Source organism: Dermacentor andersoni, chromosome 2, assembly GCF_023375885.2.
Source record: "Dermacentor andersoni chromosome 2, qqDerAnde1_hic_scaffold, whole genome shotgun sequence".
In the NCBI taxonomy this organism is placed as follows: domain Eukaryota; kingdom Metazoa; phylum Arthropoda; class Arachnida; order Ixodida; family Ixodidae; genus Dermacentor; species Dermacentor andersoni.
Window position 1 is genome coordinate 131,774,140 of NC_092815.1, and position 27,713 is coordinate 131,801,852.

The 27,713-nt window shown below is 47.7% G+C and overlaps 1 protein-coding gene across 1 annotated transcript in view; it reads left to right on the forward strand.

The window, feature by feature from the left end:
• Nucleotides 1-27,713, forward strand: part of IA-2 (tyrosine phosphatase IA-2) — a 687,617-nt gene that overhangs the window by 222,782 nt on the left and 437,122 nt on the right. The window contains exons 8-9 of the mRNA XM_050187564.3: nucleotides 8,405-8,589; nucleotides 13,682-13,796. Coding sequence (XP_050043521.2) covers nucleotides 8,405-8,589; nucleotides 13,682-13,796 — 300 coding nt within the window. The remainder of the gene's footprint in view (nucleotides 1-8,404; nucleotides 8,590-13,681; nucleotides 13,797-27,713) is intronic.

Sequence of the window (27,713 nt, forward strand, 5' to 3'; positions counted from 1 at the left end):
TAATAGCGCTTGGGCTCGTTCTCGGCGTACGACGCTTGCGAATGTCTGCAGGAAGCCGCTTCGGAAGAGTTCCCAGGTCGTTAAGGTGGCTTCTCGGTTCTCGAACCACGTCCTGGCCGCGTCTTCCAAAGCGAAGAAGACATATCGCAGTTTGTCGTCGCTGTTCCAGTTGTTAAAGGTAGCGACTCTCTCGTACGTCTCAAGCCAGCTTTCCGGGTCCTCGAAAGTTGAACCGCGGAACGTCGGAGGCTCCCTGGGCTGCTGCAGCACGACGGGTGACGCTGGGGCTGCCATTGGGGTGGACGTGGTGGCCATCTTCCTAGTCGTCTCAGGCAAAAGTCCGTGCTCCGGGGGCAGTCCTTGCAGCCTGCGGCTACCTCGCTGGTTCTTGGCGACGTTGGTGTCTTCCGAGTGAGGGCTTGAGTCACGGCTTTGTGGGGGCGTCCGGTACATGAACGCAAAGCACCTCCACCAGATGTCACGTGGTGGTGACGTAGAAGAACACAGTAGCAATACTGTGAACGAGAAAACTAACTTTTATTGGGCGAACTTGTGCCCACAAAACAGGCTACACTTATAGCACCACGAAAGCGGCGAACACAGTCGGCGATCGTCGGAAATCTGATCAGCGGGTCAAGCGCGTCGGCTTTTATACAGAATCGTCGAATGTTCCAGACTAATAGTTGGGACTCGCGTGCCTTCCACAAAGTTCTACAGCATTCGCGTCAGGCGAATAAATCAGATAACACAAGGTTCGGCGACAACAGACTGCGGATAGAAGCATCGATAACTTTCCAGAAACTTCAGATACATGCAAGCGCGTCCCGCGCTGTGCGATAAGATTTGTTAGGCGGCGAAACGTGGTCGCCCGATAAATATAAGTACACGTGTCAATATATATATATATATATATATCCAACGAGACGCACGCTCATCCTGTCTGTCTCGTCCAAGTTCGTGTCTTCTTGCACTGCAACAAAGTATGCTACGTCAGTTTATTTCGAGGTGCCCTACACTGTTCTAAAGGAAAGTCAAGGTGGTGAAATATTTTTTTTTTTTTAGTTTCTAGTGAGTCCTCGGAAGTGCGAAGTAAGTGTACAGTCAATTCCTTCGTCTTTTTGTTTCCAAGAGAAGAATTGAATCACTTGCTCAAAGCACGCGTAAAAGTTAGGATGAAAAAAAAAAATGTCGCAGTTTCACCCGAAGCACGAAGCATCGATTGCGATGGCAAATTACCAGAGAGGTATGCAAAGCAAGCGCAGTATTTTTGTCGGCCGTATCAACTTGTAAACATTCGCTTACTAACTAATTCAACAAGCATGGTGTCACGCGCGCACAGGCAAACATGAACAGAGCTCAGTCTATGACCGCGGACACTCGCTGTCAAAACGATGGCATGAGGAAAAGTGGCAGCAGAGCGACCGCATTGACCTTCGTACTGCCTGTCGCCTCAACGCGAACTAGGCGGCCAGAACACAGCGCACACGATGCTGACAGCCCTTGGCGCACCTAAACTCCGTACCCATCGCAGCACGCTTTCGAGATAAGTCCCGCGCGACCGCACTCAGCCGCGCCATGCGCAAGCGCCGAAGCAGGACGCCCCCTCCCCTCGCAGTGTCTTACGCACGACGGAAGACGGCGCGCTTCCTGCCTGCCTCCCGCCCTGCGCGCGCGACATTGAGCCACCATCCTCGGCTCATCCTCGCACCCACAGCAAACGGCTCGTGGCAACGATGTTATCGCAGTTGGACTATATACGGAACGTCACGGTGATGGCGATGGCGACGACGACGGTGAAAATGCTCCTGAAGTGTTCGTATAGTTACCATCGCAATAAAACTATACCTTTGCCACTGATAACAGAAAGCGGCACGTCGAACATGGGGTCAGACATGCTAGTGCCTTAAGCAAATTAATCGTTATTACAGTACTCGGCAATACTCATTGCTATAAAATATAGCTACACTGGGTAAGCAAAAGGCTCAACTTACCCTCCACCCAATGTCCGTGTTCTTTCTTTCTTGCCACTATTGGACAGAACTGGCAAAAGCGAGTTGCATACACAAATGTGTACACAACGACTGAAAGCGCTAAGACGCAGGTGGCAGCCGCTCGTGAATTGTGATATCTCATGCCGAAAAGTTTTAGATGGCAAATCGTGGAACCCGGCCACTTGACGTCTACGGCTTCGTCGTGATAGCTTGTTGTTCCCGGCCATGGCAGTCATACTGCACAAATGGGTATCGTGCAAAAAATAATTATGCCAATTTAAGAGTACATGAGAAATATCACAGGTAGCAAGAATCTTTCCCGAACTCTCAAATACAGCGTCTCATCCAATTGAGGTGTTTGTCTGCGACATATAACAAGTGTAACCTCAAATGGTATTATACATGGTGACCAGGTGCGGTAGTTCGTCGGTCGGTGCGTAGATATTTGCGAAGTGGCAGTATTCTACAAATTTCGTTGCGCAACCGTATATAACCAAAAGATAAGAAAATTAAAGGAAACAAACGCGCCATGTTACCGCCTACGTCTCTGGGGACTTCGAGAGCACAAAGTTAGAAATATTTGTGCCAGAATAAAAAAAAAAAAGTTGCTCGCCCGTCAACAAGTCAATTGTTGCAGTTGTTCTGCACGAGAACGATAGCGAGCGGAAATTTACTGAAGAAAAAGGTATAGAGTTCAGTTTACGCAGTACTCCTCTGTAGCCTGTTACATCGCAGGGAAGGAAAGGAAAGAAAAGAGGAGAAACAGAGGGTTATGAGAAGAGACGACGAAGGCAAAAAAAAAAAAAAAGTTAGGCGGGAATACGCAGAAATACATGTACGGCAGGATCATTCATCAACGAAGCCCTAATGTTGCATACGAATTTAAGCAAGACACATTCAACCTTCTCAGCAGGACAATGCGGAGTTCCGCTATATGGCCTCGGCAGAATGTCCTCAAAATACAGCCTTTTGTCATAGTATGTTCAGGAGCCAATCAGTGCTTGCTATTCACGCGCGTACAGGAAGTGACCGCAACGCCAAAACGCTTCTGCGCTAAAGACGAGCCCTTTTTTACGGAACCTAAGCTCAATGCGCTAATCACCAAAGCAAGACTATGACTGCTGTCGGGCACCGTTTTCAATCAACGAGAGCACGGGCTTCGGCGCTTGCGTCACACCACCTGCTTCTTTCCTCGCTAATGTTAGACGCGGCCTGACATAGCTTAGCAGCGGAAATAGGCGTCTGATGGCATCACGGCTGCTCCTGACGCGGGAAATCCAGAGCTGCGACGCTTCGAACAGGATTGCGAAACCAGGTAACTGTAGTAATTGCGCTGCACACGCAACGAGCTAATGAATGAGGTGCTACTGTCAACGAGCTGGTCACGCAGATACGTACCAAAGCATAAGTACGTAAGAGTTTGCTCATACCTCCCCTTTCTAGGGAGCAGTAATGATTACGGACCGGTTATTCTTACAGCGATAGCCGTCATGGGTCATTTTGATGTCCGCCGCTGGTGCCGTTGTCCGTCGATGATTGTCGCAGAAATGTGACAACTCTCAACGAGAAAGGTTTAGCAAAATAATGTATGCGCAGTGCTCCACGTACATTTGGACTTCTGCCCAACAGTGAGGCAGTCAGAGGTTTTACCTCTCAGCTACTTCACCGATGCTTCAGCATAGAAAAATATGGCGTCTGGAGAGTGCGTTCGCGCCGCTAGCTGCTGCAGCTTGCTGGCGCTACTATCCGCAGCTGAAAGCGAGCACCGGTGAGAAATAATTTGAACGAAGCAAGTGGTAAAATGCGAAAGGCAGGGCAGAAAAGTGAGCGAGAACTGAGCGCCCTTCCACTCTGTGGAGAAGGATGACTAGTGAAGCTTTGTATGTGGGCCCTAGAGAGCACTAGACAATGGTTCAGGGGACCGAACGGCGCGCTCTCGCTGAGGCGCCACGTGTGGACAAATTGTACGAGGGCGCTGTGAACGAACTGGATTTAGGGTGCTTCGATGCGCGCCCAATACATCGAGAAAGTGAAAACACCCGACCGGAATAAGCGTGTTTCTCTTACCCCAGATAAACCAATGAATTTTCCGAGAAAAGGAATCAAGGCAATTATTGGACGCTAATATAAACAAAAGATTTAGGGAAAAGACATTGGCTATGTACTCAGACTGAATCTGAGAGAGCGGGAACTCTTTACCAATGTAATCTCCGTGGCTTGTTTGTTGTTGTTGTTTGTTTGTTGTTTGTTCAAGTAAGGCCCAGGGCCTTACTTGATCCCTAACCCTCAGCCACGTCCCTCTTTACCCTTTCCCCTTTCAATAAAGTTTACTACCACCACCACCACCACCACCGTGGCTTGTTCGGCGATTTGCATCAACGTGCCAGCAGGTGAAATGAAGCAGAGACATATAGCCTGAACGGTATTTGCTATTCTGATTGGGTTCGACTTCAGAATTCTCTATTAACAATTATTGAACAGCCGTTTACGTTCGAACGTAACGCATAACAGCACTTTAGAAGCCTCGGAGGTGAGGGGCGGATGCAGGTGAGGAGGGTTTGGGTACGGGCTAGTTGGTATTCCATTGCAAAGTTGACTACAGCGCATACATAGAAAACCCCTTGTTATTTGAAGGAAAAATTCAGTTGAAAGTCGGCGCTTGTCGTCGCCTTTCTTTCGGTCGTTTTGTCTATGTACGCGCTGTAGTCCAGTTTACAAGTGAGGGCTCTCATTCTAAATTATTGCGCTGCATGGAGAGTCGTGGCTGTTCTGCAGAGGCGCACAAGTTCCTAAAAGAATTAACGCAGGGGTGCTAATCTGTTCTGCAGAACAAGTTCCTAGCTGGTGATTCAATATAAACGCCCCGTTTTGGGGCAGCCTGTAAGTCTACTAACTTGATTCAGGCAAAGAAAACATTTTTTGACAGTCTCACTATGTCTGCAACCCATTAAAACTGGGTGCACAATGTGGTACCACGCTTGTCTTCTTCAGCTAACACAGCAGGTCTACAAACACCTCTACGTGTATGTCAGGCATGCCGTTCCTTTAGTTGCTTCATTATTGCCCTTGTGATAGTGCGCCAGATAAATGAAAGCAGCCGTTTATAATATAGAAGCTGCTTAGTTGAGCGGACGTAAAGTAGGGAACGCCAATACATTTAGATGTGAAATATAAGATAAGCGTATCATGTTTTTCTCAGAAATCAGACTCGGAAATAATTTATTTGCTTTACACCCATAGAAAAAAGCCGAAGGACAGCAGCTACCTTCCTTCTTTTAAAAAAAAATTAAACAACTTCTGGCGTTTCACGTCTGGTGGTGTGATTATGAGGCACCCTGTTCAGTTCTCACCACCTGGGGTTCTTTACCGTGCTCCTAAACAGAAGGGCAAGAGTGCTTTTCCATTTCATCCCATCGCATTCCGCGACTTGGTTTGAACTCGTGAGCTCGAGTTCAGCAGCGCAATGCCATATCCACTATGTAGCCACTAATTAGGTTACCGCGCCACTTTTTCCTTTTTCTTCTTAAGCATGGTCTGGGCAAAAAAATTCACATGGCTTACGGGCCAAAGATTAGCATATATAATAGCTACCTAAAACTGTTTTCCGCACCCGAGGTCCGACCGCAGTAAGAGAACCAATACCAATTACTCCGCATTCTGTTACGCGAGTAAGACGAAAATATGAATGGAATGTTGCACTGCAGTTCTCTTTTTTTTTCCTCTTTCGATAAGAATACTTCCTGTAAATCTGAGAAAGGGCGCCGGATGGGGAAGATGTGTTTTGTTTGAAGCGGCAACTAGGAAACTTGCATATGTGTTTCCGTCTGCGTTTCGCAATACCTATTGTTGGAAAACTGTATGCGCAGAAACGCACTAAAGAGAAACATACTGCTTGAAGAACAAGAAAAATTATTCTTGTCGAAAGGGAGCCATACAGTAACACAGTAGAATGAAAGCCGACACGGCGGCCGAAATGCACGTGCAATCAACGGACAGCATTAAAAAAATACAAAAGAGAAAGAACGACATCTATTCCTAAGGTATAAGTACATGTAATATACAATTATAAACACCGTTTCAGCGGTCTCAACACATATACCAGAGCGCGAAGAAGTACGAATGACCCTTCCGAGAAGTATCGCCAGCAGCTTCTAACGGCGCGACCTTGATGCGGCCCAGTCCCACTTCGATCCCAGCACAACCAAAGTATTTTTCGTTGTCGTGCGCCTCACTACAAAGCATGCGCCGCCCCGGCCGCTCGCCCCACTCAACTTTATTCTACCACCCCCTAGTGGGCCCCTTAATGGCGAACCGCCGCGGGTCAGCCCGGTATTGCGCGATCTTCAAAATGGGTCCACGTATGGGGAGTGCTTAAGGCCTGCTTCCCCTCCGCCGCGGGTCGGCCCGGTATTGCACTAACTTCGGGATCGGTCCGCGTATGGGGAGTGCTTAACGCCTGCTTCCCCACCGCCGCGGGTCGGCCAGGTATTGCACTATCTTCGGTATCGGCCCGCGTATGGCGAGTGCTTAACGCCTGCTTAACCTCCGCCACGGGTCGGCCCGGTATTGTACTACCTTCGGGGTAGCTCCGCGTAGGGGGAGTGCTTAACGTCTGCTTCACCTCCGCCGCGGGTCGGCCCGGTATTGTACTAACTTCGGGGTCGCCCCGCGTAGGGGGAGTGCTTAACGCCTGCTTCCCCTCCGCTGCGGGTCGGCCCGGTATTCCACTATCTTCGGAATGGGTCCACGTATGGGGAGTGCTTAACGCCTGCTTCCCCTCCGCCGCGAGTCGGCCCGGTATGCACTATCTTCGGAATGGGTCCACGTATGGGGAGTGCTTAACGCCTGCTTCCCCTCCGCCGCGAGTCGGCCCGGTATTGCACTATCTTCGGAATGGGTCCACGTATGGGGAGTGCTTAACGCCTGCTTCCCCTCCGCCGCGAGTCGGCCCGGTATTGCACTATCTTCGGAATGGGTCCACGTATGGGGAGTGCTTAACGCCTGCTTCCCCTCCGCCGCGAGTCGGCCCGGTATTGCACTATCTTCGGAATGGGTCCACGTATGGGGACTGCTTAACGCCTGCTTCCCCACCGCCGCGGGTCGGCCAGGTATAGCACTATCTTCGGTATCGGCCGGCATATGGCGAGTGCTTAACGCCTGCTTCCCCTCCGCCGCTGGTCGGCTCAGTATTGCACTATCTTCGGCATCGGCCCACGTATGGGGAGTTTTGTGTCTACACATGGACACTATCATGGGGGAATGAGCCCTTAACACCTTCGCTGTAACAAAGAGGCCGTATCTCGATACTACACGAACTGGTAGCTCCCTGCGCACCTGCTATTGTTTACGCCAACCAATGCTCCATGAAGAAACGCAAGACTTCCTACACTTAACGTCACGCCTCTGCCAATGCTGCAGCAGAAATTAATATTACTCCTTGAGAGATATCGCGGCTGACGGGCTAAGATTGGCTGGTGTTGCGGTCTGCAGGTAATGTATAAGTTAGCATAATTCGGAATTATGTTATGCGTAGCCAGCGGTAAAAAGAGAAGAGTAGGTTAAAAAAGAGAAGAAGGAAGGCGGCGTCCAAACCAAACCGGGGAACGTCACTTCCACAAACTAAGACGACACACACTAATGTCGACATCAAAGAAAGTTTTCTTCTAGTTCTCAAGAGCAGATTGCTTGCACGCATTTGCGAATGTTTACTCAGACCGATACCAGGCAGAACAGTGCAGCGCCAACGTCGCATACTATTACGTCAGCTATCTCGCCACTGCTTCGTATTATGCACTAAACTACAACTTTTCTTATCATTCACCACGGGGAGCACAAGGAAACAACGTTGTCCGCAGATAAGCTGAGGTTAAAGCCCCTGACATGCTATTTACTGGCTTGCTCGATTGACGCGAGGATAGACTGGACAAAGGGAAAGAAGAAATGGAGGGTTCATTTGTATTGCCAAAGAAGGGGAGAAAGCACAGAAATATTGTTAATAGGAGCATGAGGTGCTATCAGTAGCAGATCAATCTAAAAGAGAGATGCAGCACGCTTGAAGGTTTGATATATAGGGTAAGATATAATGTAATTTCGTCCCCTAATTAGCACTAAATTTACTACGTATTGTGCGCCTTCTCGTTGTGTTGATATAGTTCAGTGTTTTCCAATTTTCGTGCCGTTCTTAGCTGGGTGTATTTTCTTTTGTCAGAAATCTAAAACGTTTGCCAGTACTCGTACGTTATTTCTGATGCTAGCTGTCGTTTACGTAATAAAGCGCCATGCCTGACAAAATAAAAGTAGTATGAAGTGTGTGTATTTGTGTATACCTTATCAAATGTGTGTGCGTTAAATTGTTTTTCTTTGCAATAATTTCTTTCTGCCCCCCTTGGATTCTTTTCAATATGTCCGACCAGACGGTTGGATGGAGTTCCCGAAAGAGACGCTCTATCCTGCTGGAGCTTACGAAGGCGATGAGCTGCTCGACATCGGTGTGCGCCAAGACCCAGCGTTCCGGCGTCCCATGCGTTACGATACCAAAAAGCCTGGGCCAACGTACTTCTACCACGAGCCAGATTCATCTGAGACCTCGCTGGAAAACGTGAGAAAGTTTGCGTATTCTCAACACACGCGTAGTTTGAGTGGTAGGAGGGACAAAGCGAATGATCCTTGGTTCATCAGCTTCACAAGTCATTCGAAGTTTTGTGCGCCGACTTCTGCAAAAATACGGCTGTCAGTACTGTTGCTTTAAGTTTGTAGTTCACCTTAACACGACGTGAGCGTGTCACTGACTGTCTCACTCACTAATTCTCTCTCATTCATTCACGTGGTCACATACTCGCAAACTCATTGCAATTCTCACTCACTCACTCACTCACTCACTCACTCACTCACTCACTCACTCACTCACTCACTCACTCACTCACTCACTCACTCACTCACTCACTCACTCACTCACTCACTCACTCACTCACTTGCTCTCTCACTCTCGTTCTTACTCAATCGCTCACTCACTCAGTCAGTTTCTTACTCACTCCCTTCCCTACTCATTCTCTTACTCGCTCACTCACTCGCTCGTTCAGTCTCTTCCTTTCTTACACACTCACTCACTCCCTTTCTGACTCTCTCACTTAATCGCTCACTAACTCACTTGCTCTTTCACTCCCTTTCTTACTCAATCGCCCAGTCACTCAGTCTCTTACCTACTCCGTTTCCTTCTACCCGCCGTGGTTGCTCAGTGGCTATGGTGTTAGGCTGCTGAGCACGAGGTCGCGGGATCGAATCCTGGCCACGGCGGCCGCATTTTGATGGGGGCGAAATGCGAAAACACCCGTGTACTTAGATTTAGGTGCACGTTAAAGAACCTCAGGTGGTCGAAAATTCCGGAGTCCTCCACTACGGCGTGCCTCATAATCAGAAAGTGGTTTTGGCACGTAAAACCCCATAATTAAATTAATTAGTTTCCTTCTCACTTTCTTACTCACTCAATCTTTTCCTTTCCTACTCACTTTGTCTCTCCCTTACTTGCTCTCTCACTCAATCTCTCACTCATTCCCTCCCTTTCTTGCTCAATCACTCACTCACTCACTCACTCACTCAGTCACGTTCTTACTCTTTTATTCACTCGCTCCCTTTCTTACTCTCTTACTCGCTTCCTCCCTCCATGTCTTACTCTCTAATTCCTTTTCTTACTCGCTGTCTTGCTTACCCTCTCACTCGTTCTCATTTTTACCCACTCTCTCACACACTCACTTGCTGCCTTTCTTGTTGACTGTATCACTCACTCTCTTTCTTACTCTCTGGCTCATTTGCTCCTCACTCACTTTCTCACCAACTTCCTTTCTTACTCACTCTTTTACTTACTCACTCACTTACTCGCTTTTTAGTGTCTCACTCCATCACTCACTTACTGTCTCATTGCCTTTCTTACTCTCTTACTCACTATATTACTCATCCAATCAATCGCTCACTCACCCTCTCACTCACTCCCTTTCACACTCACTCACTCACTCACTCACTCACTCACTCACTCACTCACTCACTCACTCACTCACTCACTCACTCACTCACTCACTCACTCACTCACTCACTCACTCACTCACTCACTCACTCACTCACTCACTCACTCACTCACTTTATTCCTTCCTTCCTTCCATCCCCAGCTCGCGTACGCAACTACCAGGTTTGTTTAGTTGTGACCTGAAGGCGTGAATATAAGCTAAATATTGTCGACAATAATCTGTCTAGGTGAGTTAATTACATACTGAACAACGCTGTCAATCAGAATTAAGATCTATAACACACAATGCTTTTGGGACAGTTTCTCTCCCTCCTCGGGTTTAAACAATGGAAGGCACACAATATTGAAATTCGTTGAAAACGAGAAGGGTTTTGGAGATCTCAAAAACGAAAAGTTCCAGGGTCGCCTACTATTGAGAAAGAGGTGAAGCTTGTTACATAAACCGACAAAAAATATTTATTCTCTTACGTCCTGTCTTTCGTAGGCGGTGCTCTTGACAAGGGCTTCTTTCTTTCACAAGCGTGTGCTTTTAACCTTTGTGAAGAGTGTAATGCCCATTCAGGGATCAAGAATATGATTTCTTCAGGGTAGCAATGGTTTCCCCCGCTAAAGAAAAAGAGAGTGCCATCATTCTTCATAGCTATCAATTCAAGTGCGTTTTACAGTGAATACAAGAAGAGACTGAAGTGATGCCTGGAAAGACGGGCGCGTAAAGGACAATCCGTAATCGCTTTAGCAGGAGGAAGATGAAGTATATATTGCTTACTACTTCCCTTCAGTGCTTTTCAGTGATCCGATTAGTGAATTCTCTGAACCGACTTGGAATCCGCGTAATGTGTGTGCTTATGTATATTCTGGATGTACGAGTACATGAAAACCATAAAGAAAAAACACACCGCTCCATTGAATCGTTCGGAACTCTAAGTACGTTTAGCGCCGTTATGGGAGGCGCGCTGACAGCATCGCTCTGAGTGGGTGTTTTATAGCCATGCTTGTTCGCTGTTTTCTTTCTTTTTCTTCGTCGAATATATCTTTTGTTCCTGCAGTTTGTTAGAAATTCATTTTCTCTGAGCCGACACAAGAGCTTTATTTTGGTCATCTGATGACTGCGGACTTTCCCGGGCAAAGAAGTAAATTGGAGCAGCTGTATGCATTTAATCCGGCTTTGGGAATTAGCTGTTCGGGATTATCGTAGCTGGCTGCAGCGGACTAACTAGCCTGGTGGTGTTAACAAATTTATCCTGCCATTAGAGAAGTCGGACGTTGCAGCTTTGGAAATTCATTACTCAGTGGAAAGACCCGAAAATGTTGTAATGTTGAGTAGCCGAGAAGAGAGATTGGGTCAGAGATATCACGTGTTCCTAAGGTTCGGTTTACGTGTGAGGTGCTCCAAATCAACGTACAGGTGTAGTTATCCCCTCCTATTTGAGGCTATTGAAAACTTTTGAGCTTGGTGTATGCCGAAGTGACATTGTTCTATGGTACCGTCTTGCCTAAACGTGTCGGTGGCCCACAGATATATTGGTGACAGATTGAAAAGCAACGCTTAGCAGAAGTGCCGAATATCTGTGTCACTAATAGTTGTGAGTGAACTTAGTTCATGTCACGTGTGGCAGCGATGAAAAAAAAAAGCATTGCTATACTCAACTGTAGTTGACCTCTACGTAATGCGAAGCGTTGATGATTTGTAGAGAACGGTTGTATGAATAATCTAATTGTTGTGTAGCGAACGTTTATGTAGACATTATATCCTGTAGTGTTTATATTTATAGTAAGTCAAACAGAATTTTTCTACTGCCAATACGTAAGATTAAAAACATTCTGAAACCCCGTAGCACATAGCCAGTGGCCCCATTCAACATATTCAGTGCACATATCCCATGGCACATGCCCAGTCGCCCCTGTGGCCCACAATTTCAGATTGCACATCACTCGGATCGGCCCACTAAAACACGGAGGTACACCGCCCGCCCGCAAAAGAAGTTTCGCATTAAAAGAATGCTTCGCATTAAAGTGACCAAGTCGCCTTTGTTGACATTTTGTGACCGCCAGCGGAGAAGTAGCTCTCAAAGCGGCCTGGCACATACCAGACGGCATTTTAAAAACTACCTGATAACATATTTCGTAACGTGCCCTGCTTAACCGTAACAAAAAATCGTACTTTTACCTACTTGAAGTCGACCAGAGTACACAGTTAAAACTCGCTTTACGTCAGCCATTCTTCCCTGAAAATAAAATCTCGTAATGCGCCGAGTATTCCTCCTGTCCACATCTTTTCCTTCCGCCCTTATTCCACACAATGACACAACATGATGCACCAACAGGCGCAACAGTCAACAATACCTACTGAAAATCACGGAAGAACATAGCAGATTAGGACGACGGAGCGCGTTGCCATTATATGTCAATGTGGATTATTTTTCACGCACTCTCACTTTGTATCATTTTATTTCTATACCAATTATAAACACACTCCAGGCGAATTTCTGCTGTCGGCGTCGCCGTGAGGTTCCGTATGAGTGAAAGCGTGTGAGGGTGAGCCGGCGAACGTAGTTCAATCTCGCGTGCGCGAGCGAGGAACGCGGCCCGGATGCTTGCCTTCTCCTCTCGCGCGCGAGGCAGAGGGATCGGGCGAGGGAGGAGGGGCGTTCTTCTCCGGCGGTTGCTAGGGTGCCTCAATGTCCTCTTCGCCCGTCGCTCCATACAGAATGAAGACAACCGCGGCGGGTACGACGGCGTTGGCCACACGAATCGCGGACACGTAGTACGCTCCTTTATCGGACGCCGTAGGGACGCGTTGCCGGCGCTCGTGTGTCTTGAAAGCGATTTACGACGTGGTGAAATTGCATGCCCAGGCAAGCATGATCTTCAAATCGATCTGCAATGTCGTACAGAGTGCGCGTAGTGCCGGTAGCTTCGTATGCGCTGTGCTTTCGACGTTTCGTTGGCGTTGAAGCGAGAGATGCACGAAGGTCAATTCGCTTGCTCTGCCTCGATTCCTCACTCCAGAATTTTGATAGCGAGTTTCCGCGCTCATCGAGCGAGATGTGTTCATGTTTACCTGTGCGCGCCTGACACCGTGCTGGTTAATTTAGTTAAAACACGTTGGGGGGCTAGGTGGTTTGAATCCATGATAGAATGTGTAAGCGCGACTGAACAAGGACGTAGAAAGCAGCAGACACACAGAGACAGCGCTGCCTCAGTGTGTTTGTTTCTTCCTGCGTCTTCGTTTAGTCACCCTTACACATTCTACCATTGTTAATTTAGTTGGTAAGCGATTGTTTACAAGTTTGTACGGCCGCTAAAACTACGATCGTTACTTCGCACAGCTATTCACGGTGCTTTGCCTTTCGGGCGGAATTGCAACCTTTTTTTTTTCTTGACCAATTTAATTATACTTCTCAGCCAACGCATGCTGCCAGTACAGGCAGCACTAATAGGTTGAAGTGCAATGGTGGTGTTACGCAAAGTGCCGTTGTCGAGGGCATCAACAGTAATCGACGGCACCGAAAATTCGTGCTGCAGTTTCAACGGGAATTGCAGCAAGCTTCCAGAGAGTTGAGAGTATCTAGCGCGACGATCGACGATGGTGTGTCTCTTGACTTAGCCTCGCTGTAAACATTAATTGACGTCAGTTTGAGTACGTTCGCTGACACGCGCGCTTGCCTCGCAGGTGGAAAACGTTCGCCGGATAATGATGGCGCAGCAGCAACGCAACAAGATGCGCTTCGGGACTCAGGATGACGTCGGACAGGAGGACGCCGTGCTGGACCACCTCAAGGAAGTCGGTGAGTGGTCGCACCATCTTTTATTTATTTTATTGCGATAGCAATTACAGGGACGCCCCTGCGCATTTCCGCCGTCGGCATCGCCATCGCCGTGGTGTTGCGTATAAAGTCCAAGTGCGATAACGTCGCGGCCACGCGCCATGTGTATTGGGTGCGAGTGAAAGCGCGATGTTGAGCCGTGAATGATGGTGGCTTGATCTCGCGCGCGGAAGGGGAGCATAGGGAGGAAGCGGGCCGTTTTTGGGGGGGGGGGGGGGGGGGGCGTTCTGCTTTGGCGGCGGTTGCACATGGCGCGGCTGTGCGCGGCCACGCGAATCCTATATTTAAAGCCATCTGCTGTGCGTACCGTGTCTGGGTGGGCTGATGGCTTCGTGTGCGCTGTGTTCCCAGCGCTTAGTTCGTGTTGAAGGAAGTTGCAGCACGAAGGGCAATTCGCTCGCTGCTGTTGTCGCTCTTCGTCACGCCAGCATATTGACAGAGAGTGTCTGCAGTCATTGAGTGAGACGTTTCGTGTTTTTCTGTGCGCGCGCGACACCATGCTTATTAATTCAGTTAGTAAACCAATGTTTACACGTTGATACGGCCGATAGAACTACAATATTTACTTCATATACCGGTCTAAAAATTTGCCATCGCAATCGATGGTTCACCTTTACGGCGAAACTGCGACGTTATTTATTTATCTTTTAATTTATTATTGCGATAGCAATTATATGGACACTCTAAGCGAATTTCTGCCGTCGGCGTCGCCGTCGCCGTCATCGTGAGGTTCCGTATGAGTGAAAGCGTCTGAGGCTGAGCCCGCGAACATGGTTCAATCTCGCTTGCGGAAGTGAGGAACGCGGCCCGGATGCGTGCCCTCTCCTGTAGCGCTCGAGGCAGGGAGGTGAGCCGAGGAAAGAGAGGCGTTCTTCTCCGGTGGCTGCTACGGTGCCTCGATGCCCTCCTCGCCCGCCGCTCCGTTCAGAGTGGAGACAACCGCGGCGTCTACTACGGCGTTGGCCACGCGAATCGCGGACGTCGTAGTAGACGCCTTTGGCATACGCCGTAGGGACGAGTTGCCGGCGCTCGTGTGTCTTGAAAGCGGTCTGGGACGTGGCCAAAGTGCGCGCCCGCGCAGCCTCATCTTCCAATCGATCTGCGGTGTTAGCAGAGTGCGCGTAGTGCCGGTAGCTTCGTATGCGCTATGCTTTCGCAATTTCGTGCGCGTTGAAGCGACATATGCACGGAGGTCAATTGGCTCGCGGCTGCTGTCGCGATTCCTAACTCCAGCGTTTTCACAGACAGTTTCCGTTGTCATCGAGCGATGTGTGTTCATGTTTACTTGTGCGCGCAACACATCGTGCTTGTTAATTTACTTAAAACACGTTGGCGGGCTAGTTGATTTGAATTCATGATAGTATGTGTAAGCGCGACAGAACAAAGACGTAGAAAGAAGCAGACACAAAAAGACAGCGCTGTCACTGTGTGTATGTTTCTTCCTACGTCCTCATTCAGCCACGCTTACATATTCTATCACTATTAATTTAGTTACTAAGCGAATGTTTGCATGTTCATACGGCCGCTAAAACTGCTATCCTTACTTCGTACAGCAATCCGGTAATTTTCTATCAGAATCGGTGCTTCGCATTTCAGGCGAAACTGCGATTCTTTTATTAGTTTTGTTTGTTCCTGGAACAAGAATCACAATAATGAAGTAATATAACCAACTCACCATCTTCTCCCGCCAATTATTTCTCTGTCGAGGCACCGCTGTGTTCGAAACATCGGGTTCACTGCACTGGTCACGTTGCTGATCCGTTCCGCACTGATTAGTACTCAGATTTTCGGTTATAGCACCCACGCAATTTCGATTTCACATCATCCGACGTCTGGACACTGCGTACATTGCAACTCAGACATAAGCCGACGGAAGATATTAGGCACTAATTAAACGACGCCTACGTTTCGACGCACTGCACTCGTCGCCAATCGCGCGGGGGCATGCGCTGGCTGGTGTTGGTGGACGTCATTTAAGTTTTCCTTTCTTTTTTTTTTTACCTTTCGATCAAGTCGCTGCCGAAGACGGCCGGCCAATTTAGACGTCGCTCAGTCGGTTTCAAAAAGCGTTGCTGGACTCGTGCAGTGGAGCGAAGGACATGAGAATGCGAGTGGGAAAGGCAAGAACTTCAACGAATGTTACCACAGCGCGACGTGTGGCTAATTACGATCTGAGACAACAAAAAATAAGTGAGTGAGAGAGAGAGAGAAGAAAATACTTCCAAGAAGAATTCTATGGCGCAGGCCAAGCGGCCGGAGGGGCCTATTTTAAATGTCCGCTGGACAGAGGGAGGACCCTTATTAGGCCGCGAGTCCCGCACAATGGGGCACCGCTCGAACGCAGCACGGCGCGCGCACACCTCTATTTGCCTAAAACTTTGGATGTCAACACAGAGTCCCGGCCAGCGTCTTTCGTCTCTCTCGCGTCGCCAACCTCGCGAGGAGTGGCGTTCTCCCGGCGCGGCCAGCCAGTTTGCACAGCGCACGACGTTTTTTAAGGCAAACTTTGTTCCTCGAGGAGCAATACTCTGCGGCGCCGGCTCGGACTTCCTCTCTCTTCTTTTTTGGCAGCGAGGGAGACCAATTGATACTCGAGGGGGAGAGTGTCCGAAACAGACTCGCCTCTCAGCGAAGTGGCGTCCGACAGCTCATCTTGCATCGCGAGTGCGAGAAGTTGCGCCACGTTTGGGTAGCGCGAAGCACTCTGCGTAACACTCTGGTTGAGCGGCATCTAAGGGATAACGCGGCGGCTTTGTATGTCCAGGGAGGTGGCTGTGTTGGCACTGTTACACGGAGAAAACCGGACGACGAAACCTTTTCTAGAGCCCCTAGAGGGGTGGAAAAAGGGTTTGACTCAGGACGTTGCGAAGACAAGTGCTTGCTTGGTCACCACGACAAGCAGACGCATTGAAACACTCACACGCGCGCGCGCACACACACACACACACACACACACACACACACACACACACACACACACATGCTAAATAGATTGATGTGAGCGATTTATTTATTGATTTCTTATGAACTGGAAGAGTTGCGAAAATGTACAGTATATCACCCACTTGTCCACAACCGTAAATTGTTAACCGACTGAAGGATCGCGACAGGTGAAGTGAAGCTGTTCAGCTATTTAGCAGTTCGCTACCAAACAAGTGGCAGTCACTTGCGATTGAAGAATGAGAGCCGGAAATATGTTATATACACGGTATTCATCATAATGTAACATAGATGCTATAGAAAGCATTCTCTGGTGGCTTTTCGCCAACTATATATATATGCAGGAAAGAGACGATGAACCTTTTGGAAGACGTATTTACTTAACGTTCTCGTTCCGGCTGGTCCACCAACCGAAAAAGGTAAGTAAGTACGTCTTCCTAAAGGTTCGTCATCTCTTTCCTGCGTATGTTACGTGGGGTCCCGCGGGCTGAACTGTGAAGAAACCCCCTATATATATATATATATATATATATATATATATATATATATATATATTGCCTATCGACAATGAAGGCAAGGAAGCCATCGGGGCAATTAACTTTAGTTAAAAGAAAAGGGAAATGAAAGCAGGAGAAAAGACTGTAGAGTCGAACCCACAACTTCCGCATTACGCGTGTGTTGCACGGCCAATTGTGCTACCGCGACGGCCATCAATTTCTCCATTAACTTGGGTATTTCTGTTTACTAGGTCTAGCCCTAGGAGAGTTAGCCAGCGCCATTGAGCGCAATGGTGGGCGGATGTGGAACATTCCTTTTTCCCCGATGACGTCACGTAACACGGGATCTTAAGAGAACAGGCACGTGGTTAATAAACCCTCGCATGTTACTTAACGACATAAAAGCCGCCAGATTCGAGACCCATGCAATGAATAAACGAGCGTAGAAGGTCTTCTCACACACACACAAACACACACACACACACACACACACACACACACACCCACACATATATATATATATATAACTGTGTGTGTGTGTGTGTTACGAAAATTGCATTTTTGATGGTGTAACATTACGGCTGTATTCATAAGGGTTGGTTATATATTGGAATATAACCAACCCTTATATATAGCTTTCATTGATTACGAGAAAGCGTTTGATTCTGCCCAAACCTCAGCAGTCATGGAGGCATTACGGAATCAGGGTGTAGACGAGCCGTATGTAAAGATACTGAAAAATATCTATAGCGGCTCCACAGCTACCGTGGTCCTCCATAAAGAAAGCAACAAAATCCCAATAAAGAAAGGCGTCAGGCAGGGAGGTACGATCTTTCCAATGCTGTTCATAGCGTGTTTACAGGAGGTATTCAGAGACCTGGATTGGGAAGAATTAGGGATAAAAGTTAATGGAGAATACCGTAGTAACTTGCGATTCGCTGATGATATTGCCTTGCTTAGTAACTCAGGCTACCAATTGCAATGCATGCTCACTGACCGTGAGAGGCAAAGCAGAAGAGTGGGTCTAAAAATTAATCTGCAGAAAACTAAAGTAATGTTTAACAGTCTCGGAAGAGAACAGCAATTTACAATAGGTAGCGAGACACTGGAAGTGGTAAGGGAATACATCTACTTCGGGCAGGTAGTGACACGGATCCGGATCACGAGATTGAAATAACCAGAAAAATAAGAATGGGCTGGGGCGCGTTTGGCAGGCATTCTCGGATCATGAACAGCAGGTTGCCATTATCCCTCAAGAGAAAAGTATATAATAGCTGTGTCTTACCAGTACTCACCTACGGGGCAGAAACCTGGATGCTTACAAAAAAGGTTCTACTTAAATTGTGGACGACGCAACGAGCTATGGAAAGAAGAATGATGGGTGTAACGTTAAGGGATAAGAAAAGAGCAGATTGGGTGAGGGAACAAGCGCGAGTTAATGACATCTTAGTTGAAATCAAGAAAAAGAAATGGGCATGGGCAGCATCTACTGAGGAGGGTAGATAATCGATGGTCATTAAGGGTTACGGACTGGATTCCAAGGGAAGGGAAGCGTAGCAGGGGGCGGCAGAAAGTTAGGTGTGCGGATGAGATTACGAAGTTTGCAGGGACGACATGGCCACAATTAGTACATGACCGAGGTTATTGGAGAAGTATGGGAGAGGCCTTTCCCCTGCAGTGGGCGTAACCAGGCTGCTGCTGCTGCTGCTGCTGCTGCTGCTGCTGCTGCTGCTGCTGATGATGATGATGATGATGATGAACGTTACGGCCGTGGCACGGCTTTGGTCAGAAAGCGCTTTTCTGACGTCAGCGTGTTTCTTACGAAGGCCGTGCCACGGCCGAAATGTTACACCATGAAATATGCAATTTTCATGTACGTGTTTCTTCGTTTTTCAACTACCTATGCGCCGGACCTACGGCACTTTTCCCTGAATTATATATATATATATATATATATATATATATATATATATATATATATATATATATATATAAAAGCAACGCAGCTCCGTGCGAGAACATAAGCTTTATCTCACGTGCCGTCACACGTACGAACGAGCTAATGAATGAACGTGAAAGTCCAATGATTGCTAAACCCAGTCAGCCAAATAATTTTCTGTGAAGGACGAGAGGGTATTTTCCTTGTGAAAGTGTGTTTTACTTGTGGGTTCATGCTTGTGGAACATATGAAAGACGTTACGTAACGTTTAGTTTTTTCTTTGCATCGTTGATCACAGTCTGCTTTCCTGAATTTCAAAATTGGCGCAACACTTTCCCGGTATTACGATTTCCTTTTTTCCCCCTGCACTGCCTCGTTCTTTTTTTCCCTTTTCTTGTTTTTATTTCCCCCTAATGTGCTGTAAGGGTGATAAAACTATGGTCGCGTGTTACTATAGCCAGTGCTCGCATATATTAAAAGTGTGCCATGTCCTTGTAGAGGACGTGTGAAAGTGGTGCTAGGCGAACCGAGCAGTTCGTTTTGCATTCATTTTCCGCTCTCGTCAAGCCGTGGAGAAAAAGCGCGCTGTGCGAATATAAACAAGCCCGAACACGGTGTCCCGAACCGTATGTGCGGTTCGGCACGTCGCCGCAAGTACACGTACGCGCTGAGCTTCCTGTTACAGCAAAGTTTCGCAGAGTAACCCGCAGAACCCGACCTCGGCACTCTCGACGTAGTTAACATGAGAGGCAGAGAGGGTAGAGGGACGAGCTCTTGTAGAAGTGCTTAAAAAAAAAGGAAAAGCATGAGAGCGAGCGAGTGAGAGCGAGAGAGAGAGTGAGAGAGAGAGGGGGGGTGCACTTTATCTTTGAACTTCGTGTCACAACCACCGTCCCCTCCGGAACGGAGACTCTTTCGACTTGAGGCAAGGTTAGTGCACCAACAGCTATGACGAGTTCTCGTAAACGAATTTGCGATATCGTCCGTCGCTGTCAAGGACGCCGGCGCGGTAAGCTGACCTGTGGTCGTAGCTAATGGAAATACTAATTGGGAGGGGCTGCCTTAATTTTGCGAGTGTTTGCCCGCCAAGGTCCCGAAAAATAAAAGTGAGTAGGGGCGCTCCTCCGCATCCTCCTCTCCAGGTTTTCAGCAAAGCCTCAGGTTACTTTTTTCCTTTCTCCATCTCTCTCTCTCTCTCTCTCTCTCTCTCTCCCAGGTCCGTAGCTTGCTCGGCCTTATATTAAAGAAGGTGGCCGTTCGGAAGGGTGCTTTCGGCGAATATTGAGCTACTCATCCGCCTTATGGATGGGAATATGATCATGGAAAAATTGGGAAAGAAGAAGGGAGGGCGGGTGCTTGGGGTAGGTTGAAAGTTTGGGAAGTGACTAATAAAAAACTCGGAAAATGAACGGAATTAAAAACAGGATGCAGCAACAGCATGGAGCTTCCGCCTCTCGCCACATGTGTGTGGACAAAGTGAGATTAAGTGGAACCTTATACACGCATATTTCGCGCGCGCCTCTTTCCACGAATGGGCGTGGCAGCCTTCGCTCTTGTCGATATTTCGTCTTGCTCCATCACTTTGCTCGCTCGAATTCTGGCTGGTGGTATTGAAGTAGATTAACCATTTATGTTTGCGTGTACGCATGTTTGTGCGTGCGTACGTGTGTGCACGCGTCTCCCCTAGTGGAAGAAGGAGCAAACCCCATGGCTCGCCACAAGTTATAGTATGTTCGTATCTTAAAGTGTCATCGTTCACTTGTCGATATTGTGTACGTTTTTCGAGACTCTTCTGTTCCGTCGCCATCGTATGCGCATATCTATGTGCGCTCCGGTTGCAAGTGGGTCGGCCGGTCCCCCCCCCCCCCCCCCCTCCCTCGTCCTCAGCGCTCAACGGCCGAAAGTGGGTTGCGCTGTGCGACAGGAAATTGCGCTCCGGCGACCTGCGCACGTCGGGCGATATTTGAGAATATAATTTCGAGAACTTTCACTCGATACGCCGCGCATTTTTCTACCGGGTCCCTTGGGTACCGGTTTCTTCTTCATTTTATCTCCTGTCTTTCGTTATATTGGTCTCCAAGAAGAGAAGCCTCGGAGAGGACTGGAGAAAAGAAACGGGAGGGAAAGCTGCCTCCGCAGGTGCAGGAGGCGGACATAAATGGAAGCGGGCACGCTGTCAGTGTTAAAAGCGTTGCACAGCGGCAAGGTAGCGGAATTCCGTGCACAGCGTCGTGTTGTAATACCGCGTAAAATGTTCTTAATACCCTTCTTTTTTCTTTGCAAACGAGAGAAATTTTGTCGCTGTGCCCCATCGTACAACGTGACGTAGCGTCCACAAACCATCTTCCTTCAATGCCAATGTACGTCATCAGTGACTACGTGTCAAGCAACCGTGTGTACTTATGGCTACATATTATGTGGTGTATGTTAAAACGACAATGGCACTTGTATTCTGGCGAATAAATCCTAAAGCACGATTAGCTTGGGGATTTAACTAATAACTGTGTATGCGACGCGAATGACCGTTCAGTGCATAACAGCCATAGGGACAAAAAGGGGTAGTTATTTAACATAACTGAATATGCTGGGCTCATTGATATATAGCAGAATCGGGGCAAATGGGGCAAACGCACACGTTCAAGTAAGTTCGCATTCTCGTCTGGGTCGCGTATATGTTTCGTCATCGCCGGCTTTCTAGAGGTCTGCTATGTAAAAAAAAAAAAAAAATAACGCCCCGTTTTCGTTCTCTGAGCGTTGCACAATAGTTGCGCTGCTGGGCGGAGAGACCAGTTTTCGGCCTCCGTGAGTACTCTCGAAATTAAACAAATCTGTTATTGCCGAAAGACAGTTAACTAAGCGGGTCTGCTTTTGCTTTCAAAAATGGTTTATCTCTTGATTTGCCTCTATGCTGTGCGTGGTAGCTTTTCAAGCAGGAAATCATTTCAATTGCCACTGAACGTGGTTCTACGAAGTCACTTTATTTTTAATGCGGAGAGGAGGAATAGCCGAGAAGTCTTTATAGCCTTCGTGAGGAATTCCGTCCACATCAGTTCTTCCGCGAAGGGAGTATGACCAATGTCCCCACTCTTCTTCGCCCAATGCTCAAAACCCCTGTGTCTGAGCATTTTGAGATGTAGCAGTGTTCGTGATTTTAAGGTCCTGGGTAATGAGGCAAAAGTGTGAGCATACGCTGAAGATATCGCCTTCTTATGCAACGACAAACCCAGCATCGATAAAACTCTTTCTATCATAGAGGAGTTTGGTAGTGTCACCTGTGCGCAAATTAATAACTCTAAGAGCTCTGAGAGGTTTGGATCTTGGGCCATTACACTAACACACTATGCAGGCATTGCTCTTGTATGCCACCTAAATATCTCGGTGTTCCACTGCATGCCTACAAGTGCACACTATTGGAGAGAACGCGTTCCATCCTTTGAGCGCTACACAAATACCTTTGTTCCGCGCCGTTTTTCAATATTTGGAAGAGCGGAAGCCTGCAATATGTTTTTGGCAACAAAAATGTTCTGTCTTTCAGGTTCTTCACTGCCCGAGGGTTTACATTCAACGTTTTCACAGAATTTTTTCACCATTTATATGGTCTTCCTGTTTTGAACCTATGAGGTGCGATAACATTTTTGGATCAGTGAGTGCTGGAGGGTTAGCGCTGATGCATTTGTGTGCTCCACTCTTATTCTCGCGGTTGCTCGTTCTTCGGTATAGCTCTCATTCGCTATTACGAGATTTCTTGCAGGTTAACCTGGTTCATGTGCTGCCAGAATTGATGGTGCCTTCGAATTTCTTTTCTAGATATTGTTTATTGGGCTTCATGCGTTAGCTTTATTTTTCAGCTGTTTTTCTGACGGTTCAAACTTCTAGCGATTATTTGGTTACTGTGCCGCGGAAATGTCTTCACAAAGATTTAACATTGATGTCGTTGCCGCCGCTGTTTCATCATTCTATATACGTCAGATGACGAGGAAATTATGCACTTACCAGAGTGCGCGAAATGACAGTTCGCCCGTCTACGATAATTTTTTTTTTCTTACTGATTACACACTGAAACCTTGCTTGTGAGAAGAGGGCTTCGGAAAAAGAATATTTTCGTTTTGTGAATTCACTTTCGCCATTTTGACGTTCCTGAAGCTATTGAACACTACTCCGTTGACTTTAAGGACGTCATTTTAGTCTCAGATGTTCTCCATAGAAATTTGCAGAAAGACTTGGGCCTCAATTCTCACAATATCTGATATCTTCTTCCATGGAATGACGTGCCATTCAATATGTTTTTGCTGATAGGCCTGCACAGTTTACGGAAAGCTCGAATGCAAGATGTCAATGCAGAAAAAGAACAGTTTGCTCAAGAGCACATCTCTCTCAGATGATTATGCACGTCCAGAACATTTACGATCAAAATGAATGTCAGCCCTATAGGTATACACTTTTGATCAGGTGTTCAATATTTCCTTTCAAGTTTTTGTTGTGATGGGAAGGTGTTGCTTTGTATGATGTTTTCTTTATATACGTACAGCTCTTTCACCGTTCCTTGGTTAAGACCATTTAGTGCTCATAATAGTGCAAATATTTTCTATGAGTACATCATTTTATTCATTGTAATAAATATCATGTCAGAAGACAAAGAATAATAAAGAAAGCTCCATTATGGCTAACGGTTAGGGCACCGGGAAGCTGCGCTGGACGGCAGAGGTTCTATTCTACCGTCGGTCACACATTCTTCTTTATTAAATCGAGGCGAGACAGGAGCCTGCCTAGCTGCCTAGCTGCCGAAAAGTGCGAAGAAAGAGTCAAAGAATGCTTGGCAATAATATCAGTTACACGTGGGCCCATTCAATCGAGAAAACAAAATTCTCCGTCACTGAACCCAGCTAATGGCTGAAATGTATTTGCTTGAACGTTCGTTTATGTATTTTTAGCTTTCTCGTCACTTGATTCCTGCGCGCAGAAACAATTTCGGCATCATTGAATTGCGGCGCATTCACACGGATTACAGTGTTGCGCAAGAGGCGAGTGTGGGCTGACCTTTAGTGCACGCTTGAGTTCAAATATTCTAACATCACTTCGCAATGGACATCTCCGGATCCGTGCAATCGAAATGGTTTATAAAACAGAGCAGATTGCGCGAAGAATACAACGCACTCTTTCGAACGCAAGGTGGGACATAACTGCAATGCAAAAACCCGGATCCCTCGATGTTTTGGGTACCCAAGCTACGTCACTCCAAATCCTAACAAGCTCGGCATTTGTATTTAACCCTGAGAAGGCGTTTTTGTATTTGTTGCATGCGATAGCAATTATAAGGACACTGAAGGCGAATTTCCAGCGTCGGCGTTGACGTAATGTTCCAAATAAAGTCCAAGTGTGACAACTTTGCAGCCGCGCGCCTTATACTGTAGGTCCGAGGGAAAGCTTGCGAGGCTCAGCCGAAAAGACTGGTGACTTGATGCGGCGGTATCTTGTCGCGCGCGCAGGGGAGGAAGCCGGGTAGGGTGCACGCCGTCTTCTCACGCGCGCAAGGGAGAGAGCGGGGATATGTTTGCTCACCAGGAGAGGGGAGGGAAGTGGGAAGGTTAGCGCGCATTTCCTCCTCCACTCCATCTGCGGTGGCTGGGCACGCTCTATCTTGGAGGTATTCTGCGGCGGGTTTGAAGGCTACTCGACCCGAGACAGTTCATGACTTCGTGTGCGCTGTGTTCTCGGGCGTCTAGTTCGCGTTGGGGCGAGAGGCAGCACGAAGGGGAAGTCGCTTGCCACTGCCGCGGCTCTTCATCATGCCGGCGTTCTCACATCGAGTGTCGGCGGTCATGGAGTGAGATGTATCCGTGTTTGCCTGTGCGTACTTGACAGCGTGCTCGTTAATTTAGTTGGTAAGTGAATGTTTACAGCAGTTTATGAAGCTGATAAAGCTACTAAGCTTACGTCGTATAGGTGTCTAATATTTCGAAATCAATAACTCGCCTTTCGGGCGAAACTGCGTCTTTATTTTTTATTATTTCTTTTTTTAGGGGGATCTAACCGGAATTATTTAGAGCCATCTCAACTTTGCCCAGCTAGTTGGCTTCGTCAGTATCCAGATTGGCATTTGAAGGCACTTAACTTTAGCAGTTTCTAAACTGATTCTCGTCTGCGGCAAATAACCGGCACTCAGATGCCTTATTAAACGCTGTGCTCGATACACACCACATAACGCTAATATTGGACATGCACGTCACGCCGCACCTTGGCTCTCGTGTACATTGTCACCAGTAAGTTCTGAGCTTCGCACTCCACGCTTTTCTTCTCATTGCGTCATGTTCAATGTGCGAGACCTTATTCGTGCTTCAGGCAGAACAGAAGCGTGACTAAAGCGTCTAAAACCTCATCAGCAGTGGATTATTTCGGCGCGGTTTGCGCATTGATACATGATACTTGCGGGAGGTCATTAGGTTGGTCATTTCCTGCTTCACCACATTTCGGGCCTGTGTAGAAATGCATGAAGAAATGCATGGCCGCCACTGGAATCGAACCCCTGCGCTCGAGCACCGAAATACAATGCTCTAGCCACTAGGCCATGATCTTTTCTTTCTTACATGGTATTTATTGCATCATGTATAATATGCAACAGTCGTGCTACACGCGAGAAACGTGCAAGCACTAGCCAACTCATCTCGTACTCATGGCCTAGGAAGGACCCTTAAGTCACGTTGAGCCCACCGTGCACCATACAATAACTACAACTAGCTTTAAGCTTAAAGAAGTGGCAACGACAAGCAACTTATCAAGACGTGATACCAGTTCGGTTTAAAATCTGTAAAGTCACACATGTATTTCAAGTGTCGAATCCATTGAGAATACTGAAATTTCGGCGAAAGAATGGGTTTCGCAGTCCAATTAGGAAAATAAGCATATCAAATGGTACGTCTTCACCGTGGGGTGCAATAATGCTTTGCAATGTACCCGAGACTGTAGAGCATGGCTTCATAAGTTGTGAAGATGCAACATTGTTTTGGGATGTGCGGCAAAGAACGCTTAAGAAAGACTTCATTTTTGAATCAGCATACCATCCGACACTAGGCCACGATCACACGAAACTCCCACATACTCTACCCCCAAATGTTAGATGGCTGACTCAAGACACCACACCGGAAGATCAAGGGTATCTGGCGTACTTCGTTGAATCGGCTTTGACGAAATTCGCCCGCGAGAGCCTAGACTGAGGGCTTCTGAAAATCCCAGCCATTTCATTAAACAAGGTTTTATCTGTCTCTCGTGCCAAAGCCGACTGTTAGCTTTTTGACATGTTTGGCGCGTGCGTTGGCGGCCATGTCACGTGCTGATTTCTCGTGTTCTTTCCCCGTGAGAGCTCGCACTCCTTGTAGCAGCTAACGCTATATACGTGGAAACTGCGTCGCCGTACCGCCTTCATGATCGCAGGTCGAACCGGCTTTAGCGTTTCGTCGTTTTTACGTCGTTTTAACGTACACCACATGAATAGCCAACCGTAGGCACGAGAAGAAAGGGGGTTAACTGAGGGGCCCGATTTTTTATTAATCATATCATGAGAAGCCGTGCACGCGTAATACGAAGACCTGGGATCGTTCCCCACCTGCAGCAAGTTGCTTTTTCATCCACTTTCATTGCCATTAATTTATCATTTATATAATTCAATTAGTAGGTACAAGTAATTTCCCCTATATTTTCCTTGGTATCTTTGTTTGTTGGCTTCTCACAACCGTAGGCACGTACGATTGTAGAATGAGTGGTCGCTGGTGAGGTCACAATACGTGCTTTTCTCGTTTACGTCTTGTCCCGCGCCCATGTAGAACGCACCAATCGGCATGTCGTAAGCTCTTGTCGAACGGGCTGAGTGTGAAATCATGACGTCGGCGTCACACGATCGTCGTCACCGTCGTCTTACTATTGTCGTCTCACGCCCGCTCGGGTCAGAAACGTAGCTTTTCGTCTTTCACAAACGCGCTTGTCCACCTGGTAACGCCTTGCGTAATCCCAGGCAGTGATGGGTAGCTGGCTACTAGCGAGATACTTCGTATAACATTGATTCCCACAGCTCGTGGGATCTGCTCCCGTTTTTTTTGGTCCCTTGAACTCACAATTCTTTGCGTACAGGTAAGTGCCGTAACGCTATTGTGCCTCTCTCCGTCCCCCCTCTTTTTTTTTCTTTCTTTCTCACGCTATCTCTTTCCTTTTCTTCCCGTGAGCTCTGTCAGTTTCTCAGTCATGCAGAGAGGCCTCGGAACGGTACGCGAACGATCGGGAAGCTCGTCCTTCTCCGATTCGGCTCCCACAGTGATCGTGCTGACGTGGCGAGAGAGGAACCGAGGGCAGAGGAAAGGGCGGCCGGGCTAATATTTGCCGAGGACGCGTTGCAAGTTCTAATTAAAAAAGTTTTGTTTAATGGCCCGCGGGCGCTGCCAGGATCTCCTCCACCCGTCTCTCTGCTGGGAGGGCGAAGGGACCTTATACATGCCGCCGATCCTCGCAGTACAT